Source organism: Elephas maximus, chromosome 13 (assembly GCF_024166365.1).
Source record: "Elephas maximus indicus isolate mEleMax1 chromosome 13, mEleMax1 primary haplotype, whole genome shotgun sequence".
Classification (NCBI taxonomy): domain Eukaryota; kingdom Metazoa; phylum Chordata; class Mammalia; order Proboscidea; family Elephantidae; genus Elephas; species Elephas maximus.
This window is the reverse complement of record NC_064831.1, coordinates 83,204,783-83,232,577: the sequence shown is the minus strand read 5'-3', so window position 1 is coordinate 83,232,577 and position 27,795 is coordinate 83,204,783. Positions and strand designations below refer to the sequence as shown.

At 40.0% G+C, this 27,795-nt stretch overlaps 1 protein-coding gene across 2 annotated transcripts in view; it reads right to left on the bottom strand.

Annotated features, from left to right (window-relative positions):
- CHD2 (chromodomain helicase DNA binding protein 2) overlaps positions 1-27,795 on the bottom strand; it is a 137,593-nt gene that overhangs the window by 4,298 nt on the left and 105,500 nt on the right. For both annotated transcript variants that reach the window (XM_049852652.1, XM_049852651.1), the window contains 5 exons: positions 26,205-26,339; positions 21,578-21,756; positions 19,175-19,274; positions 16,272-16,485; positions 12,382-12,628 (listed from right to left, as the gene is read on the bottom strand). In XM_049852652.1, coding sequence (XP_049708609.1) covers positions 12,382-12,628; positions 16,272-16,485; positions 19,175-19,274; positions 21,578-21,756; positions 26,205-26,339 — 875 coding nt within the window. The remainder of the gene's footprint in view (positions 1-12,381; positions 12,629-16,271; positions 16,486-19,174; positions 19,275-21,577; positions 21,757-26,204; positions 26,340-27,795) is intronic.

Genomic DNA, 27,795 nt, shown 5'->3' with positions numbered 1-27,795 from the left:
GCTCAACGTCATTAGTCACCAGGGAAATGCCAATCAAAATTACAATGGCATACCACTATACATGCTCTAGGAGAGCTATAATAAAAAATAAAAAAAACTGAAAATAAGTACTGGTGAAAATGTGGAAATATTGAAACACTTGTCCATTGCTGGTGGGAATGTAAGATGGTGCAGTTGCTATGGAAAACAGTTGGGTGAGTCCTCAAAAGGCTAAACATAGGATTATCATGTTGTTATTGGGTGCCACTGAGTCAGTTCCAACTCATAGAGAATCTAGAGGATAGAGCAGAACTGCCATAGGGTTTCCAAGGCTATTATCTTTACACAGAAGCCAACTGCCACATCTTTCTATCCATAGAGAGGCTGGTGGGTTCAAACCGCCAACCTTTCAGTTAAGTAGCTGAGCACTTAACCACTGTGCCACCAGGGCTCCTTAGAATTACCATAAAAAACCCTTACCATATGACTTAGCAATTCCATTTCCAAAAGAATTGAAAGCAGGGACTCAAACAGATACTTGTACACCAGTGTTCACTGCGGCATTATTCACAATAGCCAAAAGATGGAAATAACCTAAAGGCCCACCAACTGAGGAATGGAGAAACATCCATACAATGGAATATTATTCAGCCATAAAGAGGAATAAAGTACGGATATATGCTACAATGTTGATGAACCAGAAAAACACTATGCTAAGTGGAAGACAGACACAAAATGTTACATATTGTATGATTCCACTTACATGAAATAGCCAGAAGAGACCACAGAGACAGGACACAGATAGGGGCTGGAATAGAATACAGCGGGTGGAGGGGGGGAGAGGGAGAATGGGGAGAAACTGCTTAATGGATAGGGGGTTTTCTTTTAGAGGGATGAAAATGTTTTGGAAGTTGATATAGATGATAGTTGGACAACACTGTGAATGTACTAAATTGTATGCTTCAAAATTTTTTATGTTATAGGAATTTCACCTCGATTTAAAAAAAAAAAAATTAAAGAGAGCGAATTGGTGACTTCAGGTTCCATTCAAGATGGACTAACAGAGACTGTATTTACCCACCACCTGAAACAACCAAAACTGGGCAAAATATATGGAACGATGGTTTTCAACATACCAGGCAATGAAGAACAGTGATCCCTGAGGGATGGAAAACAAATAAGATGAGCCTTTCTTTGGATTGCCCCAGCTCACTGCCTTGAGATGGTTTCCAGGCCACAGCACAGGGAGGAAGTAACCCAGATGGAGCCTAGCAGACTCCCCGCAGCTGGAGTGCACAGGATACAGTGCACGAGAAGGTAATCTGCCCAGAGGAAGAAGTTCAAAGATCTGCAGAGGGGTCTCCTCAAGCATTCGGTTGAATACTGATCAGGGTGTGCACGTGAGGTACCCTCTCAAGGCCAGGGGAAGAACCCAAAATGAACAGTGCCCTGGGCTCACACAGGGCCAAACATAGTGCCTGTTATCACCAGCCAGATTAAAAAATCTCAAGATTCAAGGAGCACTAAGTAGAAGTACAATGAGGGTCCTTCCCCGAGTGGCAGAGAATAATTAGCCATTGACTGAGCAATGCTCCAGTCCCACCCAAAAATCTTAACAGCAAGACCTGAAAGAATCAAAGTATTCCCAAGTAACCTGTGTCTCCTAACAAAGCTGAAGAATATTTACAGGAATACAAAAATATCTAGCACTCAATAAATTTTATAACAACTGGCATCTAGTGAAAAAAAAAGACTAGTCATGGAAACACCCAAGAAAATAAAACCCATAATGAGGAGATAAACCAGTCAACTGAAATGGACCCAAATAACAATTAAAAGACAAGGACTCAGAACAATTTGTACAACTGTACTCCACATTTCAAAAGGTTAGGTGGAGACATGGGAGATTTAAAACAATAACAACAGAAAGACCAAAGTAGAGCTTCTAGAGATAAAACAACAATGTGTGAGATATAAACTATACCAGGTGAGTTTCACAGACGATTGAACACTGAAGAAGCATTAGTGAACCAGATGACACAGCAATGGAAACTATCCAAATACAGACAGAAAGCATAATTTTCAAAATAAACAGAACATCAGTGAGCATACACAACTGGAAGCGGCCCTAATACAGGTGTAACTGGGCTTGCTGAAGGAGAGAAGAGAGTGGGAGAACAGAAAAAAATATCTGAAGAAAATAATGGTCAAAAAATGTCTAAATCTGATGAAAATTATAAACCCACAGATCTAAGAAGCTCAACGATTCTCGAGCACAAGAAACACGAGGAAAAACACACTAAGGCACATCATAAACAACTTACTAAAAACCAGTGATAAGGAAAAAAAGATATAATGTAAAAATACGGACGGAAGTCTTGTCAGATGCTAGCAGACAGTAGAGACATCTTTAAATTACTGAAGGAAAAAACTGTCGATCTAGAAATGTACACTCAGTAAAAATACCTCTCAATAATGAAGGCAAAATACAGACTTTTCCAGACATACAAATGCTGAAAGAATTCATCACAGCAGACCCACACTGAGACAAAAGTCCCTCAGGCAGAAGAAAAATGATACCATATGAAATGGCTATCTACACAAAAAGCCCCGGGAAGTAACTACATAGGTAAATATATTTAAGATTTTCTTTTCTTATTTAAAATTATGTACAAGGTAAATTGTTTAAACAAAATCAGTAACAAAGTATTATGAAATTTTTAACATTTAAAAAATGTATGATAACATGAGCAGAAAATTCAGGTGGGGAGAGATGAAAGTGTACTGATGTGGGGTTCGTATATATACAACAAGGAGTACTGTAATACGATGTAGTAGCAAATAAGCTAAGTATGTATACTATAAAACCCTAAAGCAACCAATGAAACAACACAGAGGATTGTGGCTAATAAGTCCACAACAGGGCTCAAATTAAATCATGAAAAATATCCAATTAAACAAGAGGGGAAAAAAATGAAGGCACAAACAGCAAGATGATAGATTTAAGCCTAACCATATCAATAATCTCATTAAACATAAATAGTCTAAATGCCCCAATTAAAAGACAGCAATTGCCAGACTGTATAAAAAAGAAAGATCTAGGTGGGGCCAAGATGGCTAACTAGTCAAAAGCTTCACCTGAATCCTCCTGCAAACCATGATTGCTTCTACAAACTCCCAAAACAGAGAATCAAGGTCTCTCCCGGATGAAGATATATTTCCTGGAATTGCCAGATGTAGAATACAAAAGATTAATATACAGAACGCTTCAAGACATCAGGAACAAAATCAAGCAATGTACAGAAAAGGCCAAGGACACACAGATAAAACAGTTGAAGAAATTAAAAAGATTATTCAAAAACATAATGAAAAATTTAACAAGCTGCAAAAATCCAGAGAGACAGCATTCAGAAATTCAAAAGATTAACAATAAAATTACAGAATTAGACAACTCAATAGGAAGTTAGAGGAACAGAATTCAGGAATTGGAATGCAGAACAGGGGACATGGAGGATAAGGTACTTGGCACCAATATATTTGAAGAAAAATCAGATAAAAGAATTTAAAAAAATGAAGAAACCCTAAAAATCATGTGGGACTCTATCAGTAACTTGAGAGTGATTGGAATTCCAGAACAGGGAGGGATAACAGAAAATACAGAGAGAATTGCTTAAGATTTGTTGGCAGAAAACTTCCCTGACATCGTGAAAGATGAAAGGATACCTATCCAAGATGCTCACTGAACTCCATACAAGGTAGATCCCAAAAGAAAGTCACCGAGACATATTATCATCAAACTTGCCAAAACCAAAGAGAAAGAGAAAATTTTAAGAGTAGCCAGGGATAAGTTAAAAGTCACCTACAAAGTAGAATCAATTAAGTTTGGACTACTCAGCAGAAACCATGCAGACAAGAACGCAATGGGATGACAGAGATAGAGCACTGAAGGAAAAACAATGCTGGCCAAGAATCATATATCCAGCAAAACTCTCTCTCAAATATGAAGGTGAAATTAAGTCATTTACAGATAAACACAAGCTTAGAGAATTTGCAAAAACCAAACCAAAACTACAAGAAATACTAAAGGGAATTCTCTGGTTAGAAAATTAATGATATCAGATATCAACATAACACAAGGACACAGAACAGGGCATTCTGATACCAACTCAGATAAGGAAATCACAAAAATAAATTAAGATTAAAAAAGAAAAAAAAAACACTCAAAACAGGGAATCACTGATGTCATTATGTAAAAGATGACAAGCATCAATAATCAATAAAGAGGGACTAAAAACAATAGGCACAGATCTTGCATATGAAGAGGAAATCAAGGCAATATAGGGAGATACAACTTAGGTTTATACTTAGAAAAATAGGAGTAAATATTAAGGTAACCCCAAGAAGACTAACAATCCCATACTTCAAAATAAAAACCAAGATAAACATAGATTCAGCAAAAACAAATTCAACTACAATGAAAAAAAAGGAACATACAATTTACAAAGAAAAACTCAGCACAAAAAACTAAGAGGAAAAATCAAACTGTCAATAACACACAAAAAAAGGCATCAGAATGATAGCGCTAAACTCATAAAAAAATTGTGCTGAATGTAAATGGATTAAATGCACCAATAAAGAGACAAGAGTTGCAGATTGGATAGAAAAGCATAATCCGGCTATATGCTGCCTACAAGAGACACAGCTTAGACTTAGAGACACAGACTAAAACTCAAAGGATGGAAAAAAATATATCAAGCAAACAACAATCAAAAAAAGAGCAGGAGTGGCAGTATTAACTTCTGACAAAATAGACTTTAAAAGTTAAATCCAGCACAAAGGATAAAGAAGGACACTATGTAATGATTAAAGGGACAATTTACCAGGAAGACATAACCATATTAAATATTTATGCACCCAATGACAGGGCTGCAAGATACATAAAACAAACTCTAACAGCATTGAAAAGTGCTCCACAATTACAGTAGGAGACTTCAACACACCACTTTTGGTGAAGGACAAAACATCCAGAAAAAAAGCTCAATAAAGACACAGAAGATCTAAATGCCACAATCAACCAACTTGACCTCACAGACATACGCAGAACACTCCACCCAACAGCAGCCAAGTATACTTTCTTTACCAACGCACATAGAACGTTCTCCAGAATACACCACATATTAGGTCATAAAGCAAGCCTTAGCAGAATCCAAAACACTGAAATACTACAAAACATCTTCTCTGACTATAAGGCCATACAAGTAGAAATCAATAACAGCCAAAAAGCAGAGAAAAGAAATCAAATACTTGGAAACTGAACAATACCCTGCTCAAAAAAGACTGGGTTATAGAAGACATTAAGGATGGAATAAAGAAATTCAGAGAATCCAATGAGAATGAGAACATTTCCTATCAGAACCTTTGGGACACAGCGAAAGCAGTGCGCAGAGGTCAATTTATGTCAATAAATGCACACATACAAAACGAAGAACGGGCCAAAATCAAAGAATTATCCCCACAGCTTGAACAAATAGAAAGAGAGCAACAAAGAAACCCTCAGGCACCAGAAGAAAACAAATAATAAAAATTAGAGCAGAACTAAATGAAATAGAAAACAGAAAAACAACTGAAAGAATTAACAAGACCAAAAGCTGGTTCTTTGAAAAAATTAGCAAAATTGATAAACTATTGGCCAAAGTAACAAAAGAAAAACAGGAGAGGAAGCACATAACCCAAATAAGAAATGAGATGGGCAATGCTACAACAGACCCAATTGAAATTAAAAGAATCAAATCAGATTACTCTCTAAAACTGTACTCTAACAAATTTGAAAACCTAGAAATGGATGAATTCCTAGAAACACACTACCTACCTAAACTAACACAAACAGGGGTAGAAAAACTAAATAGACCCATAACAAAGATTGAAAAGGTAATCAAAAAACTCCCAACAACAACAAAAAAAAAAAGCCCTGGCCTTGATGGCTTCACTGGAGAGTTCTACCAGACTTTCAGAGAAGAGGTAACATCACTACTACTAAAGGTATTTCAGAGCATAGAAAAGGACAGAATACTCCCTAAATCATTCTATGAAGCCAGCATAACCCTGATAACAAAACCAGCTAAAGACACCACAAATCCCTCATGAACTTAGATGCAAAAATCCTCAATAAAATTCTAGCCAATAGAATTCAACAACATATCAAAAAAATAATTCACCATGACCAGCTGGTATGCAGGGATGGCTCAACACTAGAAAAAAAAAACAATTAATGCAATCCACCACATACATAAAAGACAAGAACCACAGGATTTTATCAATTGATGCAGAAAAGGCATTTGACAAAGTTCAACACCCATTCATATACAAACTCTCAGCAAAATAGGAATAGAAGGAAAACTCCTCAACATAATAAAGGGCATTTATACAAAGCCAACAGCCAACATCATCCTAAATGAAGAGAGTCTGAAAGCATTCCCCCTTGAGAACGGGAACCAGACAAGGATGCCCTTTATCACCACTCTTATACAACATTATGCTGGAGGTCCTAGCCAGAGCAATTAGGCTAAATAAAGAAATAAAGGGCATCCAGATTGGTAAGGAAGAAGTAAAAGTAACTATTTGCAGATGACATGATCTTATACACAGAAAACCCTAAAGAATCCTCAAAAAAAACTACTGAAACTAATAGAAGAATTCAGCAGAGTATCAGGATACAAGATAAAGATACAAAAATCAGTGGGATTCCTCTATACCAACAAAAAGAACATGAAAGAGGAAATCACCAAATCAATACCATTTACAGTAGCCCCCAAGAAGATGAAATACTTAGGAATAAATCTTACCAGAGATGTAAAAGACCTATACAAAGAAAACTACAAGACACTACTGCAAGAAACCGAGAGACATACATAAGTGGGAAAACATACCTTGCTCGTGGATAGAAGACTTAACTTTATAAAAAAGTCTATTCTACCAAAAGCCATCTATAGATGCAATGCAATCCTGATCCAAATTCCAATGACATTTTTTAATGAGATGGAGAAACAAATCACCAACTTCATATGGAAGGGCGAGAGACCTCAGATAAGTAAAGAACAAAGTGGGAGGCCTCACTCTACCTGATTTTAGAACCTATTATACCACCACAGTAGCCAAAACAGCATGGCACTGGTACAACAGATACATAGACCAATGGAACAGAATTGAGAATCCAGACATAAATCTACCCACATATGAGCAGTTGATATTTGACAAAGGCCCAAACTCAGTTAATTGGGGAAAAGACAGAATTTTTAACAAATGGTGCCAACATAACTGGATATCCATCTGCAAAAAAAAAAAAATGAAACAAGACCCATACCTCACACCATGCACAAAAACTAACTCAAAATGGATCAAAAACCTAAACATAAAATCTAAAACGATAAAGACTGTGGAAGAAAAAATAGGGACAATGTTTGGAGCCCTAATACATGGCATAAACAGTACACAAAACATTACTAAAAATGCAGAAGAGAAACTAGATAACTGGGAGCTCCTAAAAATCAAACACCTATGCTCATCCAAAGGCTTCACCGAAAGAGTAAAAAGATTACCTACAGACTGGGACAAAGTTTTCAGCTATGACATTTCCACTCAGTGCCTGATCTCTTAAATCTACATGATACTGCAAAAACTCAACTACAAAAGGACAAATAACCCTATTAAAAAATGGGCAAAGGATATGAACAGGCACATCACTAAAGAAGACATTCAGGTAGCTAACAGATACAAGAGGAAATGCTCACAATCATTAGCCATTAGAGAAATGCAAATCAAAACTACAATGAGATTCCATCTCACTCCAACAAGGCTGGCACTAATCTAAAAAACAGAGTAATAAATGTTGAAGAGGTTGTGGAAAGACTGGCACTTACACGCTGCTGGTGGGAATGTATAATAGTACAAACCACTTTGGAAATGGATTTGGCTCTTCCTTAAAAAACTAGAAATAGAACTACCATACGATCTAGCAATCCCACTCCTTGGAATATATCCTAGAGTAGAGAAATAAGAGCCTTTACACGAACAGATACATGCACACCCATGTTCACTGCAGCACTGTTTACAACAGCAAAAAGATGGAAGCAACCAAGGTGCCCACCAACGGATGAATGGATAAATAAATTGCGGTATATTCACACAATGGAATACTACTCATTGATAAAGAACAATGAGGAACCCATGAAACATTTCCTAACATGGAGGAATCTGGAAGACATTATGCTGAATGAAATTAGTCAGTTGCAAAAGGACAGATATTGTATAAGACCACTATTATAAGAACTGGAAAAACAGTTTAAACAGAGAAGAAAATATTCTTTGATGGTGCGAGGGGGTAGAGGAGGGAGGGAGAGGGATTTTCACTAATTAGACAGTAGGTAAGTTTTATTTTAGGTGAAGAAAAGACAACACACAATACAGGAGACGTCAACACAACTGGACTAAACCAAAAGCAAAGAAGTTTCCTGAATAAACTGAACACTTCCAAGGCCAGTGTAGCAGGGATGGGGTTTTGGGGACCATGGTTTCAGGGGACATCTAAGTCAATTGGCATAATAAAATCTATTAAGTAAACATCCTACATCCCACTTTCGAGAGTGGCTTCTGGGGTCTTAAAAGCTAGCAAGCAGACATCTAAGATGCATCAATTGGTCTCAACCCACCTGGAGCAAGGAAGAATGAAGAACACCAAAGACACAAGGTAATTATGAGCCTAAGAGACAGGAATGACCACATAAACCAGAGACTACATCAGTCTGAGACCAGAAGAATTAGATGGTGCCTAGCTACAACCGATGACTGCCCTGACAGGGAACACAACAGAGAACCCCTGAGGGAACAGGAGAGCAGTGGGATGCAGACCCCAAATTCTCATAAAAAGACCAGACTTAATGGTCAGACTGAGACTAGAAGGACCTCGGAGGCCATGGTCCCCAGACCTGTTAGCCCAAGACAGGAACCATTCCCAAAGCCAACTCTTCAGACAGGGATTGGACTGGAATATGAGATGGAAAATGATACTGGTGAAGAACAAGTTTCTTAGGTCAAGTAGACACATGAGACTATGTTGGCATCTCCTGTCTGGAGGGGAGATGAGAGGGCAGAGGGGACCAGAAGCTGCCCGAATGGACACGAGGAGAGACAGTGGAGGGAAGGGCTGCGCTGTCTCATTAGGGGGAGAGCAATTAGGAGTGTACAGCAGGATGTATGTAAATTTTTATATGATAGACTAACCTGATTTGTAAACTTTCACTTAAAGCACAATAAAAATTAATTTAAAAAAAGATCCAATGATTTGCTATTGACAAGAAATCTATTTTAAATACAAAGACACAGATTCAAAGTAAAGGGTGGAAAAAGATATGTCATGATAACATTCATCAAAAGAAAGCTGGAGTGGCTATATTAATGTCATACAAAGCAGATTTCCGAGCAAAGAATATTACTAGAGATAATGAAAGTCATTTCATAATGATACAGGTATCAATTTATTTACAGCACCTAAATGATTATGCACCTAAAAACAGAGTTTCAAGACATATGAAACAAAACCAAAGAGAACTACAGGGAGAAATAAACGAATCTACAGTTACAGCTGGAAAGAGCAATGCTCCTCTTCCAATAATTGATAAAACAAGTAAACAGAAAATCAACCGAGATACACAAGAATGAAGAAATACTTCTCAACTCCTTCTATGAGGCCAGCACGACCCTGATACCAAAACCAGACAAAGATATCACAAGAAAGGAAAACTACAGATGAATATCCTTTAGGAACATAGACGTAAAAATCATAAAGAAAATTAAAGCAAATCAAATCCTCCTTACATAATGTTTGATAATGTATCGACCCTGTATTCTGGGTTTATGCCCAGAATACAAGGTCAATTTAACATCAAGCAATGTAATTCACCATAGTAACTAAGAGATAATCACAGAATCATCTCAACAGACACAGGAAAAGCATTTGACAAAATCCAATACCATTCCTGATAAAAAAAAGTCTCAGTAAAAAGGCATCTACAATAAAAGAAAGAAAAACCCTACAGCAAACATCACACGTAATGGTCACGGACTGAATGCCTTCTCCCTAGAGGAGAAACAATACAAAGATGTCTGCTCTCACTACTTCTATTCAACCTCAACTGGAGGTTCTAGCCAGTGTAATATCACAAGAAAAAAGAATTACTGCCTCTCCCCCAGAGCCCATTTCCAGGGATTCTCGTGTGGAGGAGGAAAAGTACGTGTGCTTTTAAAAAACACACTCAGTGTGTTGTAATTTGTTTCATTTGTTTTTAGTCATGATATAGATTTGTTAAATATTCCAAACGACATAAAGGAGGAGACGTGAGTTTTACTTTGAACAAAAGCGAGGACATGAGTACAAAAGGTTAGGAAACATGGTTCCTATGAATGAAATATGATTCTAGACACGTCACTTAGGTCTGTTTCTTCTGAGACTTTCTTAATTTGCTTTCGAAATCTCCAGGGTCAGTTCTGGGTCCTACAAGCCCAAAGTAACTCATTACAGTCTTCTGTTATCTGAAGGGAGGCTGAAGACACCCAGAAAAGGCAATGACAGACAGTGCTTTCCCTAATATCGGGAACAATACGACTATTACGAGCATTTGGTTAGTACCCATAAAAAAAAAAAAATTTTTTTTTTTTTTTTTTGGGAGTACTTTTCACACACGTTTCTTCTTTCAATTCTTCAACCACCAGGTATGCAAAGTTTAACTACTCTCAGTCAACAGATGAGAAAACTGAGTCTCGGAGGATAATTTTGCACAAATCATACAAATAAGTAGTGGGACACTGGACTAAGGTTTGATTAGTTTTTAAAAAGAGGACTAGGAGTATATTGTAGGCCAGACACAAAATGAACCACACTTAACATGAATGTTCAAATCGGACTTAAATCTATTATCCGAAGTCTTTCCTTTTTCCTTTGGCCTAAAGAACAAAACTTGATATTGCCATACATTTTAGAGCTTGACGGGACTGCTTTTAGTCAAATATTTTTATTAGGTACTACGGTGTACCCAACACTGTGCTGGGGAAGCAGCTGTGAAGACAGTGGTTCCTGGCTTTATTTGCAAGCCCCTGTAGCAAGGTTGCCACCGTATTTATGTCAGGGCAAGTCCAATTGGGTCATGAGCAGCCGAGCAACCCTGCTGTGAAGAGCAGCCGTGTTTGCCTCACGCCATTTCAAGAGCCTGAGCCAACTGAGCCCAAGGCAGGGGTCAAAAACGCAAATGCCTGCTGGAGCCAGATGAGACAAGAGAGAAAGGCAGGGAGTGAGGGATATAGGCCCCCTCTGAAGGAGGCGGCTGCTACTCAGTCAGCTACAGCTATTGTGCTAACGCAGCCTGGTGTGGCCAGATCTTCTGAAAAGGATGCAGGACACTGAAATTATGTGAAATTTCCCCATTTTAACATCAACAACAATCCAAACAAAACATGTCTTTAGCCTGGGGGAAACCAAAGTTACTATGAGTTGAAAACACAGCCAAGTCCTGAAATTAGGAAATATAGGCAAAACACCTTTAGCCTGGTGTACTTGCTAACAACCTTTCTGTCTTGCAGTTCAAAACCACGGTTCATCATACAGTTGGTGGTCCTATACAGCTATAGAAAGGGTACAACTTCGAAAGGCTTTGACCCCTAAATCGTGGGCTACTGGTAGGCAGAGGCCATGGGCTGGTACCCATGGCAGCGTCCCTGCTACTTAGACTGGCTAAGCGTCTAGCAGAGAGCTTAGTAATGGTGGCTGTTGACTTTAATATTTTATGACTACCCCTTCTCTAGATTTCCTCAGCGGATGGCAGAAAGAGAACTCTTTTACTGCACAGGTGAAACAATATGACCACAAATGCTCCCTATGATCCAGAGGATAAATGTTAAAACCTGGTATTCAAGGTCACCCATCATCCAGCCTATTAACTTTTGGCCACCCCTTCCTGGGTACCTATTCTTGGCTTGGGCCTGGGATACCTGTTCCATTCCCCTCTGCTCAGCTGACTTTTCTTCAGGGCCCAGATCAAGAATCATCAGCTCCCCGTCTTCCTTCCTTAGCCCTCAAAAAAATCTCAAAAATTCCTACCCTCGACCATCCACTCAGCACCCAGGGCCAGCTGCCTGGTATCATGATTCCTCTCCAACAGCCTGTAGACCCTGGTAGCAGGGACGTCTGATCTGACTTGGTATCCCTAACTCCAAGGACTGTGCCTGGCACATAAGATATGTTCCACATACATCTCATAGATACGTACATAAATGCATACGTCACTTCTTTCTCTCCTCATGAACAGTAAGCTCCTGGCTGAGTCAGCACCTGTTATCTTGGGGCCTTCAACATACCTGTCATAATAATCTCTGTGTCCCCGGTGGTCTCGGTCACTGCTGTACTGGTCGTAAGGTCTCTTTCTGGACAGGTTGTTGGGTCGATAGCTCCCAGAACGGTGGGTATCCATGTGTCGCCGGTCCCCATAATGGTGGTCCTTGTACCAGTGCTGCTCATACTGATGGTGCCTGTCACTTCCCCACGGCGGATTGTTGTTGCCACCACCATAGCTGAACTTCCTTTCCCTCTGCCAGTCTCCTCGATCTGCAGGGAAATAAATAACAATCTCATGACTGCCAGAAACAGCCAGATTTTGCTTCCGCCAAAGCTTACAATGAAAGGCTGACACATTGTACAGACAGACATTAAATTTCCTCCTCCACGGCCTTGCTGCTGCTGGTTAACACCCCAATAATATAAGTCCCAACATTCTTTCTTCCCTAAATTTTAAGGCGAAAGAAATTTCATCCCCTCTCTCCTTCTGAAACATTAATTAAGAACTTCTCATTTTCCATATCAGCTCACCTTCCTATCTGAAGCAGACCCTTAAACGAGTAGCTCAGAAAATGGCACTGCTGAGTTTTACAGCTGCAAGACAATAGCCTCCATTTACACACCTCAAGTTTATTGACCTGCTGCCATCATAAGCTGTGCCTGGTCTCTGAAAAGCTCTCCTGATGATATTTGTTGATTCTACTGTTCTTTCCCAGTTCACACCAAAAAAAAAAAAATCTAATTGCTCACACCAGATCTGGGGCGTGACTCTAACTCTCACACTTAAGGCCAAAGTGAAATCCATTTCAGCTTCTATAGTCTCTTTGCTCCCGAGGAGAAAACCAAACCAAAAACCTGCTGTCATCAACTCAATTCCCAGTCCTAGCAACCCTACAGGACAGAGTAAAACTGCCCCATAGGATTTCCAAGGCTATAATCTTCATGGAAGTAGACTGCCACACCTTTCTCCCATGGAGTAGCTGGTAGATTTGAACCACCAACATTTTGGTTAGGACCTGAGTGCTTAACCACTGCATCACCAGGGCTCCCTTCCTGAGAAGAATTAACACCCATTTCGATCAGAAAAGACAGCGAAAACACAGAAGTCCAGGAATGGAGGCTGCAGTGAGTTAAATTATGACCCCACACCCCCCTCAAATAAATGTCCACTGGGAACCTGTCAATGTGACCTTATTCAAAGTAGGGTCTTTGCAGATACAATCATGTTATGGATCTCAAAAGATGAGATCATTCTGGTCTTAGTGTGGGCCCCAAATCCATGAAGGTGACCTCTTAAGACAAAGGCAGAAAGAGATCTTAGCCGTGGAGACATAGAGAAGGCGGCCATGAGAAGACAGAGGCAGCAATTGGAGCTATGCAGCTAAAGCCAAAAAATACCAAGGATTGTAGGTAGCCACCAGAAGCTGGAAGAGGAGAGAAATGGATTCTCCTAGAGCCTCTGGAAGGAACCTACCCTGGCAACACCTTGATTTTAGACTTCTGGCCTCCAGAATGGGGGAGAATAAAGTTCTGCTGTTTTAAGTTACCCAGTTTGTGGTAATTTGTTATGGCAGGCCTAGGAAACTAACACCGAGGCTTAACCAGAAGGAAATCCATCTTCTATCTACAATTACATTAAAACCAAAGACATGTCACCAAATAAATGTCTCTCCACTCATTTTGCTGGTCGTCTGCGTTTTTACAGAGACCCAAATCAAAGAACAACATCATCAAGGAATCTGGGCCGTTCAGAAACTGGTGTCATTGACATGACATGCACTCCATCAGCGGCGAAGTTCATTGCTGATCTACGGTGGGTATGACCAGAGGACCAAGAAGTAAAAACCTTTTCGCTACTCAACCTAAAAATTCACCAACAACCAAAAAAAAAGGCGCCTGCAAAACGAAAAGGTCATTTGAAGACAGCTTCAAACCAAATGGAAAGCTAGATTTCAAACTGGGTGTCAAAATCTATGGTATAGTAAAGATGCTTAAAACTCAAGCCAAGTAGTTTATTTCCAGACTAAATCAAGCTGCTTTTCTTTCTCCTTGAGCCTTCCACCGGAAACCCTGGTGGTGTAGTGGTTAAGTGTTACTGCTGTTAACCAAGAGGTTGGCAGTTCAAATTCGCCAGGCGCTCCTTGGAAACTCTATGGGGCAGTTTTACTCTGTCCTACAGGGTCGCTATGAGGCAGAATCGACTGGACAGCAAGGGGTTTGGTTTTGGTTTCGTATGAGGCTTCCATCAGGTAAGTCACAGGTTAGAAGTACTGGGCAATTAAAGTGAGAAGCCAGGTTTAAGGAAGACTGCAGTTAGCTTCAGAAGAAGAAGAGTTCTTTCAAAGGATTTAGAATATACTATCAGTGAAATCACATGAGGAACACAAAACCAGCCAAATATCAGGAAAAAGGGCAACTAATACACCCAAATCTACTGTGAACATAAAGACACTTGCCAGTCACCTTGTACAGTCATTAGCTTCTTCCCCCAATAAAACGATGATCAATTAATTTTGAACTACTTCGATTTTTAAGATCTTAGGACATGGATCTTCTGCTTCTAGGCAGCTTAGACTAGCTCTTGCCAAACCCAAGGCCAGATTAAAAAGAAAACAAACTAATCTGTTTGAAGGCATCAAAAAGCAGCAGAAGCAACCATGACCAGAAGGCCTTAGATTCCGAAGAGGAGAAAACCTCAAAGAGGTACGCTGACTTCTGCAGCCACTGGGGCCATCTCTCTACGAGAATGGGGAGAAACTGCTTAATTGGTACATGGTTTTATTTTGGAGTGACGAAAGTGTTAAATTAGACGGAGGTCGTGGCTGCCTAACACTGTGAATTTACTAAATGCCACTAAATGGCTAGTCTGTGTTATGTAAACTTAACCTCAATAAATTACACACACACACACACACGGATTTTGTCACTGGTGCTGTTGCTTCCTTTTCCTTCCATTTTTTAATCTCTACAGCTAATTCACTCTTTTTAATAAGTGATAACAACATTATGGCGTATAAGCGTGCTATTTATTTATTTAACCATTCCTCTATTAATGGACTTGTCAGGTCATATCCAACTTTTTGCCAACACACGGTTGGAACAGCATCCTCACACATAGATGTGTTTTTACTTCTACAGGACAAACTCCCAGCAATGGGATTATAGTGTCAAACGGCATATATACTTAGATATTTCAGGTTATTTTCTCAGAAGATTGTAGTGATTCATACTCTTAGCAATTTGTGTATATTGCTGCTTTTAATTTTTGCTAATCAGAATGGGTAAAAAATTGATTTATTATTATTGTTATTATTATTACTGGTTGATCTATTATTTCCCCTGTAGCAAGGTTGGTCATCTTGTCATACTGGCCATTTGAATTTCCTCTTTTGTATGAATTCCCTATTCCTAATCTTTGTCTGTCTTTTTATCTGGTTATTCCTTTTGTTAACGACTTCCAAGGGCTCTTTTATCAGTTTTAACCATGCAATTGATATGCAATGTAAACTTTTCCCCTCAGTTTATCATTGGTTTTTTTGTTTCTGGTGGCTGTATTTTTCCTAATCTAAAGTTGAAATAAGTCTTTTGGATCTTTATTTAATACTTTATCTCAATAAAAAGAAAAAGGATAACAAAGTGTTAGAAAAGAATGAAGCACAGAGGTCCAGTGCCATCTTTGGAAAATGAAATGATCCTTCCTTTGGCACCTCGTATAATACTCCACAGGAGCTGGTTGAACGGACACAGGGAAAACAGGGCAGAGAGGAGAAATGTGCTGTCTCATTAGGGGGAGAGCAGCTAGGAGTACATAGCAAGGTATATATAACTTTTTGTATGAGAGACTGACTTGATTTGTAAACTTTCACTTAAAGCACAAAAAAAAAAAAAAAAAAGACTCCACAGATTGGCCTACCTGCGTTACTGAAGTGTCTCTTGTTGGGGTGATTATAATTATCTCTGGGGTGTCCATGCATCTGTGGGCCATGGGAGGCAGGCAAGTGAGGCTTCTGAGAGTGAAGGTTGTGGGGTGTATGAGGCTGAGACATCAGGGAATCCCGGCTTGAGCCGGAGGCCTCTGGTCGAAACGGTTTTTTACCACCAATCACATCATCTTTCTTCTTTTGCTCCTGCAGAGTAAAAAGAAACCAAAGAATCTCAACATCCCAGGCCTACTTCCCAGGAGCAAAGATGAGGGGGAAAAAAAAAACCCCACTGCCAGCAAGTCAATTCCGACTCATAGTGGCCCTATAGGACAGAGGAGAATTGCCCCAGAGGGCTTCCAAGGCTGTAAATCTTTACGGAAGCAGATTGCCACATCTTTCTCCCGTGGAACAGCTGATGGGTCTAAACCGCCAACCTTTCAGTTAGCAGCGGAGCACTTTTCTCCTACTGTACTAACAGTGCTCCTGAAGATAAAAACACGTTCCCATTGAGTCAACTCCGACTCATAGCAACCCTATAGGACAGAGTTAGAACTGTCCCATAGAGTTTCCAAGGAGCACCTGGTGGATTCGAACCGCTGATCTTTCGGTTAGCAGCCATAGCACTTAACCACTACACCACCAGGGTTTCCAGAATAAAGACAATCACCTTTAAATCTTTCCCTCCTATCCCTCCCGACTTCTGGCCTGCCATTTACTACCTTCTTAGCAGAAAATGCCCATAAATTCCATTGAGCTCACACAGCATGACCAAGCTAACAGACATACCTGCTTTTGACCTACCACGCCACTATAAGAAAACCTCCACTGGTAACTATCTCCAAGAACCCACTCATGGACAGGGGACGGGCCATCAGTATTCCAGAGAATCATCTTGGACCATGCAAAACCAGAACTACTAACTTCCTTGTGCCAACTAGAACAACTCCCGACTAGTTCAGTGGGAACTAGTTCCCACACTAAGGTCATCAAGCTAAACATCTCAAAATAAGTACTTTACTATACGAGTATGATGTTTGGTCAGAAAACACAGCAAGTAAAAAACCAAGAAACAGAGTGAGCTAGAATCTCATCACCAAGGGATAACTGCTGGTAAAATCCATCCATGCTTTTTTGAACGTTTATACATACATAAATTTTCAAAAACAAAAATATTACTTGGTAGTCTTTTTTCACTTAATATACTGTGAAAATCTTCCCATGTAAATATTTATTTCTACTTATTTCTTTAATGGTTGAACAGTATTCTCTGATACAGACACAAGGCCACATCACAATCTATTTATTTCTTATTGTTGGATATCCAATTCACTTGCATTATAAACATTTCAAAATCTTTTAACCAGCTCCTTAAAATAAATTCTTAGAATCAAAATCCTATGTTTTAGTCTTTTGATAAATCTTGTGGAAATATCACATTTTACACAAACAACATGCGCCTTCTGCATTTGCAGGCTGCACCCACCCTCCACAAGATATTTTCGTAAGTGTGCTATGCTAATTATTTTTTTACAGCAAAATGTAGAAGAGGTTTGGCATGGCAGCACTTGTGAGGGCGTCTCATGGTGGGAGGGCACAGGTGGCAAACAAATGCAGAGGATGTGTGTTATCTGTGTAAAACTGTGGTATCCTCCGGAAAGGCTGTGACAATGCACACCTCCAGCAGGAGGATCACTATTTTTGTTATTCAACTTATGCTAACTTGTGATATCTAGAGTAAAGTCCTTTACCATTATGTGTCCAATTTCAAACCCTCACCCTAACTTTCACTCCTTGCTAATAAGAGCCTTCCCTAACTATTTCATTCCCTCCTGGGGACCTTTCCTGGCTAGTCTTAAAAAGTTTTCATAATGCTTAAACTTAAACTAACAGTTAGTGATATCAGTATATTATTGCTGTCTGTTATTGCTATACCATATTTTTTCATGTAAAATTAAATTATGAACTACTTGTGGGTATTACTCCACAGCCCAACACAGTGCTGGGCACAGCATACTTCAGACAACAAATGCCTACTGAGCGCTTCCAGTGCCATTCTAAGCACTGAGGATACATGTACAGCAGTGAATGAGACTCAAAATCCCTGCCTTCATGCAGCTGACATGTTAGTGGGAAAAGTTTTTTGTAAACATTCATAGATTGGCCCACAGTGGCTGATTTGGGCAGAGCCCTGGTGAGAAGTCAGCAGATCTGCAAACAGGCAGGCTTAGACAAGATCATCACCCTAAGGCAGCAGCCAAGTCACTTCCATCCCCGTCCCCCTGCGCCAAAGAAGGGGAAGCAACTTCTGGGCACCTTTTCATGCTTGCTCTTTTATGTGAGCAGGTGGGACCCTACGTACAAAAGCTGGAAGGACACTAAGTACATGGCCAAGGAAATAACAGAAAAAGGGAGTTTCTGCCCACAACCCTGTTACCTATCAGAAGCGACATTACTAAGCTACCGTAAGACCTGTGTACATGGAGAAAGGAAAGATGTGATGAATAAATGATTCCAGAACCCAAGAACACAGGGTAACACTCCCTTGTCAGAACTGTAGCAATTTGGTTCTAATACACTGACTATTTTAACCACTGATGACCAGTGGGGCATGTTGAGAAACTCACTGTACAAGTAACACAGGGGAAGGACACACCACACAAGAGGCTGGACTGCAGCCTTGAGCCTACTGTCCACACATCGCGACCTGTGCTGGGTTCCTTGACTCCCTTGGACCTGTGCCTCCATGTAACATAATGACAGAGACCCAGTCACCTTTTCAGAACCAACAACCTGTGAGTTTATGACCACCTCCCCAGGCAAAAAAAACAATTAAGGATTTTTTCTGTGGAACTGGCTTTTATCTGTTTTAACTGGGATTAAATGTGTATTTTACCTCCTCTTCTTGAGATCTTTTCTTATGAGCCATCTTGTATAACTTATGTAGTTTTCGAGCATCAAATTCTGTAAACTTGGAAACAAAAATCCATAGGTTCCTTAAAAAAAAAAAAGTTCTGATAAATTATGGAGTTAAGAAAATAATTTCATTTATTCTTTTTATAAATGGCAAGCTATTGAATTTTGATGTGAAATGCTCTCTGAGAATTTAAGTTACAGAAATATTCTTTTGGGTCTCTGTACCAACAATACACCTCTACATGCTACCGAGTTTGACTGAGGGGTTCAGAGACTAGAGTTCTGTCTCACAGACAAGAACAAAACAAAACCTGATACCATCAAGTCGATTCCGACTCACAGTGACCCTACAGGACAGAGTAGAAATGCCCCATAGGGTTTCCAAGGAGCAGCTGTAGGACCTTTTGGGTAGCAGCCAAGCTCTTAACCATATGCCACTAGGGCTCCCTCATAGCTAAAAGCCCCTCTAATTTTTATCAACAGCACCCAGAGTCATACTCTCTCTGAAACTCAAGTCCTGTAACTCCACCTTCCCCGCTTTCTGGATTCTGCCACATATTCCCATCATTATCACCATCTCCCAGTCTGGGATCTCCACATAGCTGGTCACCTCGGCACTGCTGCCCCTTCTTCCCTCCCAGTCATCGCTACCACCAAGTGACTCCTTCCTCCCAATTCTACTGCTCTCACCCTAGCACGGCATTACTAAAACAGGGGAATAACATGATAAAACAAACATTTGGAAAGAGGAGGCAAAGTGGGTTGCAAAAAGTGTCTCATACCTTCTAAAGAGTTGCTTCTCCATGCCATGCCAAAACTGAACACCTATGCTGGCTCCCTAACTGTTAAACCTGCTGCGTCAGGTGGGAAACCATTTATCTTCCTTTCTAGGACCTTCTATATTAAAGCTTCAGTTTCTTAACAAACTGCCTGTTAAACTCTAGACACCTACCGGTCTCCTCCTCACTGTCCCACTTTCAAGCCTTTGCAGAAGCCTGAAACCTGTGCATGTAAGCACTTCTGCTCTGCCTTTCCACGTCCAGTGTAAGCCCCCTGCCTCTGAGACAGCATCCCTCCCTGACTACCCTCCTGCATGAGCTTCCTCCTTCTTGGACCTTCTACTACATTTGGCCTTGCATTTACTACTTCATGAGGGATGGTTTCTCAGGAGTCTTACTATACTCTAAACTCCTAAAGGAAAAGAGCCCTCTTACGGGCTGCTGCTAGCCAAGAGCGCATGCCTGGCACACTGCAACACAGACAGCTCTGAGTGCCACGATCTGTGGATCTGTGTACGAGGATGACTTTTGTTATCTTCCAACTGGGATTAAGTCAAGTAAAGAGAAGGCCAGACCAGCTAGGTAGAGAAAGCATTTGGTAACAGTGTTAAGGGAAATTAAATCTTTTTTTTCCATGGGTATGAAGCATGCTACGGATAACATCATGGACAGAATGGGTTTTTTTTTAATCCAATTCTCTCTCAAAAATGAATCCAGTGAAAAAGGATCTATTATACAAAGATAATGACACTAACCACTAAGTATATCAGTTCAAAATAACCAAGAGACTTAATATTATCATCTTCTTCTCAAAATTCCAGTCGTATTTTCTTAAAATCTCAAAAGTGAACATATAAATAAATACACATAAGCCATACTGTCTTAGAAACTAATGTTCTGAATTAACTGCCTTAATTCAAATTACTACTAGAACTCTTAATTAGTACAGACCTCACTCGCTGCTGTTGAGTCGATTCTGACTCATAGTGACCATGGAGGGTTTTTCCAAGGCTGTAAATCTCTACAGAAGCAGACTGCCACGTCTTTCTCCCACAGAGCCACTGGTAGTTTCGAACCGCCAACCTTTTGGTTAGCAGTCCATCACTTTAACCACGGTGCCACCAGGGCTCCTTAATTAGTACAGAAGGAGATGAAAAGAGAGAACTCACAGTTCTGGGGGATTTAAGTTTCGTTTCACCTTAGGGTTGGCAGAGAACTAAGAACCATTCCCATATTGTGTCTGAATATCAACCTGGGATGGGTGAAGTAGGAAGACCAGATGATTTCTATCCCTTCCAGTTTTAAAGAGTGAGTCTTTATTCTGAGAATAGGCTGACAAATCCAGTATTGCTATCTTCCCCTTATAAAGTAAATTAATGACATCATCCTACCCACTCAACAAGGCTGATCTCAGTGGCCTGGCCTATGTTCAAGAAAAGGAAGTTGAAGCCTGCAGGTATATTGCCAAAAGCTGGCTTTTGTTGGGGAAAAAAAAAATTCTTTTTTCATTAGGTGGCTATGCCACCTTTTAAAGACAAAAACAGAACCCACCCACACACTCCATCAAAACAGGAACAGGCAAACTCTAGGCCATGGTCAGTTACCTCCTCCACAGTTTGATGTGCTCCTGGTCTGAGTAGGCTTTAAGGCACTCAGCTATCCGGTCCCCGATTTTCAGGAGGCAGTTCCGGGTGTGCTCCAGCTGCTCCTGCACACTGAGTCCCTTGTCAGGTTTATCCAGCTGTTTCAATGCCTTTTTCACAGGCCTCATTCTCTCCTTACACTGGAACAGGGCAACAGAGCAGAGAGATAAAACAGACACAGCAAAGAAATCTTCAGTCGTCGTCTTCTAAATTCCCACTTCAGAGAAAACACGGCCTACCCTCATGGCACATAATCCCTAGAGGCGGAGGGGGTAAAACCTGAGGTACAAGTCCCAGCACCGTCACTTACAGCTCCATGAATGACCTCTGCACCTTACTTAGCCACATACAATAGAGGGGTATAATGCCTCACAAGGCCAATATGAAGATCAGAGAAGCAAAATTACAGACCTAACCTGAGAACCTCCCACTACAAACTATTTGAAAGCACCATAAAATATTCACATGTCCTTTGTTGTTGTTGTTATTTTTAGGTGCCGTCAAGTTGGTTCCAACTCATAGTAACCCTATGTACGGCATAACCCTAAGTACAACATAAGGAGACTCTGCCTGGTCCTGTGTCATCCTCACAATCATTGCTACGTTAGAGCCCATTGTTGCAGCCACTGTGTCAATACATCTCATAAGAAAGTAAGGGAAAGACTTCCAGATAAAAGTAGCAGACTGAACACAAGAATCTTCTTTTCTCCCTCCCTAAGCCCCACTAAAACATTAAAGGGAAATGTCTTAAAAATGGATAAACCCATAAAGACAGAGAAAACAATAGCAACAAAATATTGGCAGCATCGGAAATGACTTAACAGACATGAGAAAACTGAACCCTAAGCCAGCAGTGGAGAGACCTGAGAACCAACCTGATTCATACTGCAAAATTCCCCAAAGGCCAGGTAGCTCTGGAAAGAAGGGGGAGAACTAAAATACAATTGGTTTAAAGACTGCTTAAGAAGTAACAGATCCCCAGATTCCTAGCTGATCCCCAGGTCTCCAACTCAGCCCAGAAAAAGATACAGAGAAGATAAAAGAAAAGGTCTCTGAACTGGGCTACACAGGCAGAGTTGAGGGGCAAGGCTCAAACCCAAACCCAGTGCCGTCGAGTCGATTCCGATTCATAGCGACCCTACAGGACAGAGTAGAACTGCCCCATAGAGTTTCTACTGCACTGAAAAGAGTGTTATATGAACATGTAACATATAATGGCACACTGGAGAGCGACTGCTTAGTCTTCTGGCTTTCAAATTTAAGAATGAAGAGCGCCAAGCCCTCACCCTCCAGTAAGGGGACAGGGGGATACTTCTCCACAAAATCTGACCACCCAAGAAGAAGAACCAAAAGATGCTGACTATCCACTGGAAGCTTCCCAATGATGCAACCCATCCAGATCACCCTACAGTGAAAACTCGTAGATCAAGCCCCACCCACGTATACATCGCTTTCGGTAAGATTTTTAGTCCTCCACTCTTAAACATGAGCAGACACACATGGTGGTTCATTAGTAGAATTCTTGCCCTCCATGCTGAACACAAGGGTTCAATTCCTGACCACAACAACTCATGTGCAGCTCCTGAAAACTCTGTAGATCACACCGTGCAGGGTCCACTTGACAACAGTAATGAAATACGAGGAGACAATCAGAGATTGCCAAGCCATTTGAGGAAAGTATCTAATATGAACAACAGAAAACAAATTAATGAGAAGTATAAAAACTATTCAGACAACCAAAGGGGTAAAAGATCTTGGAAATAAAACATGACCCAAAAAGAAAAACTCAAAAGAAATAACGAGAGATAAAGTTGAGGGAAACCCCTGGAAGTAGAGTAAAAGGCAGAAATGGAAAATGAACAAAGATAATAAAACGAGAGGACCATTCCCAGAGTCCAATAACCAAAAACAAGGAGTTCCATAAACACAGAAGTAAGAACTTAGAAAGGAGAGAATTATCACAATTCAAGACACCTTCTCAGAACTGTAGGACATGGTTGCCACCCACTAGGTACCCAGCACAATGAGCTAAGATACAGTGTCATGAAATTTCAGAATAAGGGAAACTCAACAAATTTCCATTCATTTAGCTACACTTTTATGATATATGCATTTTTCAGTGTTTAATTCAACACAAAATAAAAAAGGATACACTACAGACTGGAAGCTATTTGTAAGGAATGTAACAGCAGAAAGATTTGTATGAAGAACATATGAAAAATTCCTATTAAAAAGGTAAGAAAAGACAAATTGCCCAATTTAGGAAAAGTATGTGAACAGGCAAATTCACGAGAAACATGAATGTCTAATAAATATGAAAATACATGTCCAACTACGCTCCCAGCCAGTATTCCACACCCCGCAGACTGGCAAAAACTGAGAAGTCAGAAACGACCAAGTATTTGTGAGAAGCATCCAGAACTAATGTTCACTGCAAGAAGGAATGCAAATCCCTCCAATCCCCTTGAAGAGGAAGTCAACACTAGCTAAGGAAGGGGTAGATGTGCACGGCCAGCGATGAGCCAGCATTTCTGCTCAAGCTACACACCCTAGAGACGCTCTTACACATGCGTACAAAACACATTGACAGTTTCACTGCTGCGTATTGCTAGTAGCAAACATTTAGAAAAGAAAGTTCATCAATAGGAGGAAGAGTAAATTATGAAAGTCATAAACAGCAAAAAAAAAAAAAAAAAAAACCATCAAGAGTCATGTTTAAATCAGGCTCACAATTATCAAATGAGGAAATCTCAAAAATGTACATACTGAGGAAGGAAAAACAAGTTGTAGGATATACACAGTACATCATTTATATAAAGTTTTAAAACATGGAAAAACTATATTACTTATTGTTTATGGAGACACGGGAGGCTGTGTGGCATAACAGTTGAAGAACCCAAGCTGTCATGCCAAATTGCCTGGGTCACATCTTTGCTGTAAGTCTTAGCTATACGACATAGGACAAATTATTTAACCTCTCTTTGCCTTATTTTTTAATATGCAAAGTGGAGATAATTCCCTGCCTCACAGGATTGTTGCAGAGAAAATACATGTAAAGCTCACAAGCAGTGCTGGCTGATTATATGAGGGCTATTATTATATCTTTACAGACATAAGTAGGAAAACTCCAAAATCACACATGGCAATAATCAAATACAGAATGGTGGTTACTTATGGAAAGGAAAGAAACGAAAGTAAAGCAACTTTATTTTTTGAGGCTTAAAAAGAAATTCTCAGATTTCGCAAATCTTTATGCTATCTATATCAGTGTCTATTTTATTCCCGAAAATCTTCTGTATTTTTTAAAGATTTTATAATATAAAAACAAGATTAAATGAGCCTGTGTATGAAAGCATTTTTAAAAAATGGTATGAGGTTATAGAAGCATTAGTTAGTATTTTCTCTTCTAGGCACTGGGCTAAAGAACAACCAGGTGGCAGACTGGATAGCTGGCTGTATAATGAATTTGTTCATTTACTCCATTTACTCATTTATTTATATACTTCTTGCATGAAAATATACTTTATATAAGACATTCAGGGAACTCTGAGACTGCATTAGCTATTGAAGTGAACTATGATTTCAGATGGCTGGGGAAAGGAAGAGAGAAAGAGTGGGGTTAAGTGTGCGGTATGGAAGGGAATCATTGAATGTATCCCAATGCAGTTCCAGTAAGGAGCTAAGGAGCCCTGAAGACCCACTGGCCTATATCTGATCTCATGCAAGGCGTAGTCCACGCACTCCCATCCGATCGTCTTCCCTGTCCTATATGAAGAAACAGCCATGCCCTAGCTCTCAGAACCACAGCACAGCATGAAAGCACGTAAGGTCCTGATGTGGTACATTCACCACTGCTCTAATTCAGCCAGACTGCCTGGGCTTCTACAGGGGAGACCCCTGGTTCATCTCACGCCATGCTGCCCCTTTGTTCTTGGTTCTCTAGCCACAGCGGTCTCTGTTACCTCCTCAAAAGTACCACACTCAGTTCTGCCACGTGACCTTTGTGTATAATGTTGTCTTGGCTTGGCATATTCTACCCCCATCTTCCCTTGTTACCTTCTACTATTCTTCAGAACCCAACTCAAACATCACATCCTTAAGAATCTTCCGTAAGCGTGCCTTCTCTGATGGCTCCTTACTAGACTGACTCCCTTCATAGTACCAGATCTTTCTCCTCCACAGACATAACAGTATTGCAAACACAATTTGTGTAGTTAACTATCTCCTTCACTCCAGTGTAAATTTCTATGATAGAGACAGTATCTATTCAACACAGTAACCCCAAGGGCCGGCACACAGAAAAAGTATTCAGAGAGGTTAGTGAAATGAACACTTAGGTTTCTCAACTGGAAAAATGGCCCTAAGGGGTCTAACTGGGAATACAAGACATGAATCCATTCCCTAAGCTTCTTCCTCACTAGACATCAAGTAAAGAACATCTCTTCCTGCCAGCCTGTTCAAGAGGGCAAGGTCTTCAGATGTTACAAGCAATGTGTTTCTGAAGTAATGTACGAATTCTTGGGTCAGCTGGGGCTGTGTGGTAAGCACTGTGGCTGCAGCCACTGGCACCCTCAGTTTCAGGACTTACTATGCCGAACGTCTCCTGATCCAGGTCGTCATCCTCATCCTCTCCAATGGGGACTGGCTCACTTCCTGCTGTAATATGGACAGGCCCCTGAGATCGCTTGGATTTACTCGAGGATTTGGCATCACCACCTTTAGGCTTTTTTAAAAAAAAGGAGTTAGAAGTAGTCATTGTCATTTGTGCAATCCTGCCGTGTAATCTGGGCTTCTTAACCACAGCACACCATCTCAGTGGCCTCAGTTTATAAAAAGGATTTTATAAAGTCCACTGAGACATCATGAGGCCAAATCGACACGATCAATAGTTGAATCATACCTCACTCCTATTTCTGTCTTTCAACATAATTATAATTTCAGCTTCATCAATGCTATTTTTGGGCTTCAGGAGGTTACGACTGTAAATAGGTAGAACGTATCTGGCGTATCATATAGCAACTTTTATTAATGGCTTACAAATGGACATACCCTTTGATCTAGAAATCTGTATTAACTATATTATGCGTGACTGAGATCTACGTGATTCAAGAGGAATAAATCTCAAACATAAATTGAATGAAGGGCTGCAGAAGGATACATACATTATGACTTCACGTATGAACATTAAAAAACACATAAAACAATACCATGCTTTTTTATGGGTACATAATATGTAGTAGAAGTAGAAAAGCATGGACGGGAAGGCCTCAAACCAACTAGAGAGCAGTGGTTATCTCTAGGAAGAGAAAAGTGGGAGGGAGAGTAATCCAACTCAGCAGAGGTAACAGAGACGAGCTTCAGCAGTATCAGTAAGGTGGTCATGACACACAAACTGCCCCAGACAAAATGAAAACAAAAAAGCCACTTGAAGTAAACATGAAAAGATGTTAACAACTGTAATATCTGAGAAGTGGATAAAATAAATGTTTAATTGTTCTTTGTGCTTTTATTTTTTCAAAATTTCACTTAAAAAAAGACAGTCATTTTTTGATGGCACAAATGCAAAGATATTTGTCAAAGTATGATTTATAACATCAAAAACTTAAAAGCTATTTCAATATAACCAAACCCACTGCCGTCAAGTCAATTCCAACTCATAGCGACCCTACAGGACAGAGTGGAACTGCCCCATAGGGTTTCCCAGGAGCGCCTGGCGGATTCGAACTGCCGACCTTTTGGTTAGCAGATGTATGTCTTAACCACTACACCGCCAGGGTTTCTGAATTTCAATGTAGGAGATTCAAATTGCTTTTAATACGTTAAAAACCAAACAAACCCCTTTCCATATATAAAAATGACCTTAACAGTTATTTATTTGCTTGTAAAGTGAATATATTGCTTTTCAATATATTGCTCACAATATATTGCTCCAAGGGAAAAAGAACACTACTCTCACAGGCTGATCTGATTTTTATTTTAAATATGTACTCATATGTGTAAGACAAAAGATCCAAAAGATGCTCATTAAGAATTGTACTAGAGCCATCACTGGGTAGTGGAAGTATGGGCAGGTTTTATTTGTTTGCTTATACATTTTAACAATGACAAAGCATGACTTGAAAACATTATCTCCAGAGGTCAGTAAGTGCGCAATTCAATGCTGCACTGAAATTCTGTAG